The sequence below is a fragment of the Molothrus aeneus genome, chromosome 1, assembly GCF_037042795.1.
Source record: "Molothrus aeneus isolate 106 chromosome 1, BPBGC_Maene_1.0, whole genome shotgun sequence".
NCBI classification, from domain to species: domain Eukaryota; kingdom Metazoa; phylum Chordata; class Aves; order Passeriformes; family Icteridae; genus Molothrus; species Molothrus aeneus.
This window is the reverse complement of record NC_089646.1, coordinates 128,914,921-128,922,557: the sequence shown is the minus strand read 5'-3', so window position 1 is coordinate 128,922,557 and position 7,637 is coordinate 128,914,921. Positions and strand designations below refer to the sequence as shown.

General features: G+C 54.0%; 1 protein-coding gene across 1 annotated transcript; it reads right to left on the bottom strand.

Annotated features, from left to right (window-relative positions):
• Positions 1-1,772: 1,772 nt before the first annotated feature.
• On the bottom strand, positions 1,773-7,121 carry KLF10 (KLF transcription factor 10). Its single transcript, XM_066547613.1, has 4 exons — positions 7,021-7,121; positions 5,249-5,488; positions 4,270-5,146; positions 1,773-3,350 (listed from the first exon to the last, which is right to left on the bottom strand). Exons 2-4 carry the CDS (start codon positions 5,477-5,479, stop codon positions 3,091-3,093), a joined length of 1,368 nt encoding a protein of 455 aa, XP_066403710.1. The 5' UTR covers positions 5,480-5,488; positions 7,021-7,121; the 3' UTR covers positions 1,773-3,090.
• Positions 7,122-7,637: the final 516 nt, after the last annotated feature.

Sequence of the window (7,637 nt, the reverse complement as noted above, 5' to 3'; positions counted from 1 at the left end):
GCCAGTGCCAGCCAGTGTTGGCATCCAAGTACTAATTGTGGGCATTGCTGGGAGCGTCTTGGTTTGTATTTCTGTTTGGCTTCATCACTGAACCCAAACAGGAGGAAAAAGTACGAGGTGTGCCTTTGTTTTACATACAGGAATAAGGAGGTTCTAATTATTCACAGCAATCTGTAGAAAATTCATAAAAATCAATCTTCCTACTATGCAGCCAAATTTGATTGCACAATAAAGTTAGCATTGAAAAGGTGTCTAATAATGCCCTTTCAACTACATTTTTCAGGTTAGCCTTGGATTAAACCCCAAAATAGCTGATGTAATTTCCAGCTGGCTTTCACGGTTAAGCTTTAAAAATGGCATGAGGTAAATTCACAACTATGACTCTGTCTTCAGCTGGAACCAGCCAGAAGTGCACTTCTTGCTGTTAAGTTCTGTATTTAGAGGGAGAAGCTGTATTTTATTTAGCTCACAGCATGCCAGGAACAAGCTTCCCTCGGCAGCCTCCCAGCAGTGCAGCCAGTGGGTGGTCCCAGGGCACAGCCCCTGCATACTTCCAGAGTGCGTTGCTGCTCAAAAAGCACCAGCAGCTGCTTTTCCTTCAGAAAACACAGGCAGTGGAGATCACGGCATGGAAACCCACTTTCTTCCTCTGTTATTGCATGGCAGCAGGAGAGTGTTTGCCTGGAAAGTCAGATTTAAGTTCAGCTCCATGCTTAGAGAGAGGGGCTTCAAAGCGCACGGCATGCGCTGCTGAGGAGGGACAGTGACATTGCATGGGCACAGTACCAGTGGGGAGGTGGCACCTTCTGTATGCTCTTCTTCTGCAGGCCTGCAGCAGAAAATGCACTCAAGGATCAGCATGACAGGAGGGCTGATGAGGGGACCTTGTTCCTAGTCCAGTGGCTACTTGCAAATATGGAAAGGTCTCAGACCCAGAGCTGTTAAAATAATTTATCTCATGGCCATGAAATGAGAAATACCATGAAGCAAGATGGTGGAATGGGACTCAAATCTCACATTTCTGAGGAAGGAGCCTCTCTTTTGCATTGGGCTATGATGGCATATCCCACCTGGAACGAGAAGGGCAATGACTCAGAGGCTCCCTACGCAGGGCCCTGTGCCACACAGGATAAGGTAAGGAGTGCCCCAAACCCACAGCAGGGAAGGGCACTGAGTCAGCATCCGTGCCATTATGAAATGTGGGGATCCCTGCGTGCAGGGATCTGAGCAGGAGGCGGAAGAGCGCACACGAGCGGTGCCAATGGCCATCACTGGCACACAGGACAGCAGCCAGAAAAGCCAGACTGCCCAGCCTCTGCCCTGAGAACCCCAATTCCCTGCTCTCCTCCTGGCAGGGGATTCCTGCAGCAACACCTGCAATAGGGCAGGCAAACCCCCAGCCTGGAGCCCATCTTGGTGGCAGCACCTCATGCCCAGTGGCCCTGGGGAGGGCCACAAGGGACCCAGATCCCACACTGTGGGGTGGCAGCCACCACCTCTGCCCGACAGCCAGGCCATCAGGAACACGAGCAGGTTCCTTCCTGGGGAAGGCAGTGCAATCACCAACGTCAAGGAAATACTTTTCAACAGAGTCATAATGGCCCACAGAGGCATGATTAGCTTGGGTGCTGAAGAAAAGCAGGGGGATGAAAAGCTGGGACAAAGAACCCAAAATCAATCCAAAAGAGATGCACAGTAGTAAGCACAGACTTGAAACTCCATTCCCATGGGCTTTATAGTGCTTTAAAATATTGAAAAATTAAGAGATAGTGTTCCATTGGTCAGGACAATTTTATTTTGAGGTTATTTTCCTTGCAAGGGGTAAGTTCCACTATGAATTTAAAAAAAAGGTCAACATTACAGAAAATTGGTTTATTGTAAACAAAGTATAAAGTACAACATAAGAAATGTGCAAATCTTTAAAGTAGTCACAAAAAGCAGATCTAATACACTATTTTCAAACCATTCACTTTCTGATATGTGTCCTCAACATAATATGATAAAATACAAATAGTGAAAATTGATGCATTGTCACAAAAGCTGGTTTAAATTCTATGCCCGTGTCTTTACTGCCTTGTTTTCCTCTTTGAATCACAACTTTCTAATTTAATACAATATATAATATATCCCTTTCAATTTTAGCATAAACTGCCTTTCAAAGAATAACAAAATCAAGAAGCCTAAGATTCTTGGTTTTCCTCTTTAATCAACCAGAGTAGTTTACAGCTACCAAGTTTGTCTTCAAGGTGCCCGTTACCTGCTCATGACAAGCGCAGTGAGAAGGTGGAAAGGAAACCATAAGCAACACAAAAGCAGAAGCATCATGCGATGCCCAGCTATAACCAGCTGTAACAATCACAAAGCTTGCCAAAGCAGCTGGGAAAACATTACAAAGCTAATAACGATTCGGAAATGTTCCTGCCCTTTGGCTGCCCATGCACTGCCCCTGCATGCCCATCCCAAGCCCCTCTGGACACAGCAGTGTAAAGCTGGGTGCGTAAACCACCCCATGCAGAAGGAGATGTCCAAAATCTCCAGGAGTCTGGCACCAAATCATCGATTACGATGGGGCTGGAGAACAGTTAGGAGAAAAAGACTCCTACCAAGCAAAGGTGGCAGAAGTAGCGAAACAGATTTAGATTATCTTACGCAGGTGGGTCCTGGGCTTTCAAGCCTGTGCCTGAACATTGCCGCTGTCCTTATCTGCGCCTACTGAAGATGGACAACTGACAGCTAAAACTGGAGTTGGTCTCAGGCATGAGCAGCAAACCCTCAGAAACACTTGCATGGGACTGGATCTAGAGCATACACAAGTGATTTGCAAAATTCAAAACTGGCACAATGTGGCTGCTCGGCGCTAGAGCCTTCCCTTTCTTTCTCTCCTCACCAGTGCAAAAGACACCCACTATTCCAGTCAGCCACTGGTTCTCCCAGCAGCATTTTTTGTGACTGAGCGCAGGCTGCCTTTGCCTCTCTGTACTGCTGGCAGCAGCCAGTGCAGGAGAACCACAGACCGGGAGAAAAAGCCTTTTTTCAGCCAGCCCACCCCAGCAACAACAGTTAATTCCACCGTCTTCAGATCAAGTCCTTTCACTGGGCGGTCGCAGAGGCTGGTGGCACGGCTACATCACTGAGCTTGCTCACTTCCATCTGCCAGTTGGGTAATTTCTTTGCTGACAAGTGGCGACGCGCGTGCTTCGTGAGGTGGTCGCTGCGCATGAAGCGCCGCTCGCACATCGGGCAGGCAAACTTCTTCTCCCCGGTGTGCGTCCTGCGGTGCCGAGACAGTTCATCAGAGCGGGCAAACCTCCTCTCGCAGCCTTTCCAGCTGCAACTGAACGGCTTCTCTCCTGGAAGGGAAGAAAGTACAAAGGGAAAAACGCAGTGAGTACTGAGCAATAAACACCGCTGCCTAAACTGGGAGGATTTCACTTAATTGGCAGGAAAGTTTCTATTAAGGCAGCTGAACCAAAAATCTAAGTAAGCAAGCATTATACACACAAAATGTGGAAAATTGTTTATATACTAATATTTAAACATGCAGACTCACTATCTCCAAGGCTAAGTAGTATGGGTAAGGGTTAAAGGATTAAAAAGGGTTAAAGGTTAAAAATTCTCCGGAACCGAATTGTTTGAAATGCTCTTCACATCTCAAGACAGCTGATTTTAACACTCAGCTCTGTGTAAACTGCGGATAATGATGACTCAGCACGCCCAAAACTCCCCTCTGAAGCGCAGCCTGCAGTGGTGCTTTATGTAACTGAGCCCCAGAAGTGCACTGTGAGCCTCTGTGAAAATACATGGAACTCTTTCTGCTACTGCAGTTAAGGGCTGAACCTGGAGAAGTTACTCTAGAATAACCAAGGCAGGAATAGTTTGGAGTGGATTCTCACATCCTCTCATAAAACTATCTCCAAGTTTCACCCATTCTGGCAAAGACATTCCTGAGGAAAAGCCTACTGAGGCATCTTTAACTCTGGAAAGCATGCTCCACGTTGGGCAATGCCTTGCTTCCACAGATGCATTACTGAACACCTTCTGACCCAAAGCGAGTCCAGCACAAACAAAGTGCTGAGTCAACTTCCCCTCGGGGAGACTTCCCGTCAGAGATTAGGCAGCATTATAATGCACACTGGCAAAAAGAGTGTTTCATTGCTGGCCCACCATTTGTTCAATAAACAGACCCAGAAATCGCTACAACTGTAACAAGGTGTACACACAACCACAGTTTCCTACATTAGATTTTAGCATGCAGCAGCAGTAACCAACCTGTGTGTGTTCTGACGTGAGCCTTCAAATGGGAGCTCTTGAAGTACGTTTTCCCACATCCTGGGTAGCCACAAATGTGACTTCTTATTCTTGAAGAATCAGCCTGAGGAGTGGTTTTTGCTGTAGAAGGTACAAAGCCAGGAGCGGGGGCAATGGGAGAGAGTCTCGTGCCATTTGGACTAACAATGGGAGCCTTTGTGCCCTGCACAACTGGCTGGGGCACAACAAACATGACAGCACCCTTGGGAACCTGGGTGCCCATGAAGACCATGGGCTGACAGAGGGCAGGCTGCTGGCTCGGCGCGGCGCTGGGCACCACGGCCGTCACAACATTGTTGTTCGTGGGCAGTGGGACCATCTGGCAAATCACTGGCACAGGGGGGGCCCCGCTGCCTTGGGCAGGGGACAGCGGTGCTGCCCCCGCTGGCTGCTCTGCTGGCTCAGGGACAGACTCCTCCTTGCTCACCGAGGGCTTTGTCAAGGGCACGGGACCAGCAGCTGGCTCTGCAGTTCTTCCCTCTGCCTCGGACAGTTCGCTGGCCTCAGCAGTGGCTGCACTCGGTGCCTCGGCAGAGCACACAGAGGGCTCCTCCTTGGCCTTCTGCTTCCTGTTTGCTTCCCTCCGAGCACTGTCCTGGTATTGGAGCACACTGGCTGCTCTCACAGGGCAGGTTTTGTGGTCACAGAGCTGGGCATCAGCCGTGTGGCGGATAACACTTGTCACTCGAGCTTTCAGAGGCCTGGCTGCTGGAGACCTCTCTGCTTCTCTCCGAGGTGTGGCCAGAGGAGGCTTGGCAGCCTCGGGCAGCGCCTTGCCGAGAGGATGGATCGCCTGCGACATCTCCAAGTCAGAAGGGCTGTAGGGAGGGGTCAGGCACTGTGAAGGAGAAAGAGACACAGTAAAGGGGGGATGCTAACAGGACATCACCACATTAATTGTTAAAAACAAGCACACACACACACAAATTGGAAAACTTACAAATGCTGGTATGGCATTGAAGTCTGCTGCTCCAGGAAGCAAAGCCTCGTCACTTTCTTCTGACATGTCAGATGCAGGAGTTATAGGTCTCATTTCTGCATGTTTCTTGATGTCTGATTTCCAGTTGCAACTCATAGAAATAAGGGCTTCTACAGCCTCATAATCGCTTTTTTCAGGCGTATTGTTCCAGAAATACTTCATATCTCTCTGTTTTTCAGTCATCATCTCCATTTCTTACTCCTGTTTTGGTTAGACAAAAAAAGAGAAACTTTAAACCTGGTGCTAAGTTTGAGTATTTTGCAGCTGCCTGTAAGAAGGCATTGGTAAAAACAAATGGGGCAACATGTACAAGGTAAATCCATTTCGTGTACCTGTGTTTTCCTGCCTTCCTTATTTATGTAATATTTTTCTGAAGTTGTTAGCGAGGAAATCTGACCATCAGATGAAAATTATATAATTACTTGAGACAAAAGAACTACTCTGGATCTTAAGTATGTTAAAGTTATTCCACATTGCAAGAGCTGTGTCTGAGAACTTAAGAAAAATCTTCACACCCCCCCAAAAAAAGTAAATCAGAGCTTCCTCCACCCTCCCACCCTCTTTCTATTTTTGCTTTGGAAACACACAGCCCCTCAGGATTGTGCTTATTTTGGCACATGAGAAAGAACCGCATTGGGGCTGATTCACATTTTCTTCGAAAGGTATTAACAACAAAAAATGTTCTAGAAAATACTCAAAGGATCTCTCTCACACACACGTACATGCAAGGGAAATCACTTGCTCGGAGAACCGAGACACACGTACAGATACACACGTCCGCAGCCCCGCTCTGTGTATTCCCTGCCCGGCCCTCACGCAGGCTGTGGGCGGGGCTCAGGAGCAGGCCCCACCCCCGGCTGTTGGGCGCGCGCCACCCTCACCTCAGCGCACCCCGCCGGCCGCCCCCGCGCGCACCGCCCCCGCCCTCCCCTATTGGTTCCCCCGGAGCCGCGCCGGGCGCCCATTGGTCCGCACCGAGCAGGGCGCGGCCCGGGGCGGGGCACCTGAACAAAGCGTGATCGGGCGCCGCCGCGCGCCGACCTTTCCCCCAGTTCCCCCGCGCGGTGCCCCCGCCTCCGGCGCGCGGCGGCGGCCGGCTGTGAGGGCGGGCGGGGGAAGGAGCCCGGGCGGGAGGAGCCGTCACCGCGGGCGGGGGCCGGGCTGGGGTCAGCGCCGCCACACCCGACGCCTCCCGCCGTGGGGGAAGGGAAGCGAAGCGAAGCGGCGACCCTGCGGGAAGCGGGTTACGGGGGCGACGGCCGGCTCTTCCCGCAGCGCCGCTCCGCTTCCCTGCCGCCGCGCCGCCCACCCCGCGTGGCGCCGGGATCCCCCCGGCTTTCTCCTCCTCCGTCACCGCTGCCACCCGGTACATGCAGCCGCCGAGGCCAGCGCCCGCACCTGGTCGGGAACGCAGGCACAAGAGGCTGCACGGCGCCGGACCGGCGCTGCCAACAGGTTCTCGGCGGTTTCTGTCCCTCCCGCGGCTTCCCTCGCCGGCTTGCCCCGCGGAGGGCTCTCCACGCGGGCGGCGCTCCTACAGCCCACCCCAGCAGCTCCAGTCCCACACCGCGACTCAGCCCCTCCAGCCGCTGCCCCAGCCCGACCTCCCGCCCGCCGTCCCTCCTATCGGGGGGTACCTCCCGCACGTGCCCCAGGGATCCCCGTGCCGCACCACCCCCGGGGACTCCCTCCGTCCCAGCCGCCCGGACCCCCGGGATGCCCGGTTCGCTCACCGGAGGAGCCCAACCCGCCCTGAGGTGCCGCCGCCGCTCTCCCGGTTTTCCTCTTTTTGTTCGCCGCTCCCCACTCGGGCGGCGGCGCCCCCGGGCCCGCGCGCGGGGGGGTGGGCGGGGCCCCGGCCGCCCGCCGGCCAATCGCCGGCAAAGGTGTGTGGGGCGGTAGCCAATGGGCGCCGGGCTGCCGCGCGTGATCGGCGGCCGCGCGGCGGCGTGGCCGGAGTGTCAGCGCGGCGTGTCCCCGCCGGCGGCTGAGTCAGGGCGGCCGCCCCCGCCCCCCCTGCCGTGCCCTTCCCTCCCCTCCCCGGCATCCGTGTGGGAGCGGCGGGGGCGGCCCGGCGCTTCCTCCTGCATGAGGTCACACGGCGGCGGGGGAGGGAGCAGCCTCCCCGGTGCGGCCCCCGCTCCCCGCAGGGCTGAGGTGAAGCGGGGCCGCGGGCGGGTAGGGGGAGGGAGAGAGCGGCACGGTCGTTCCGACCTCCTCGGGCCTTTCTTTCCCGTGCCCGTGGCTGGGCGCGCCCGGGGGACCCGCTGCTGTGTCCTGGCAGCACCCTCGGAGTGGGGGAGGTCGCTGCCACGCGTCGGGACCACCCCGGTCTGCACCGGCACTGCCC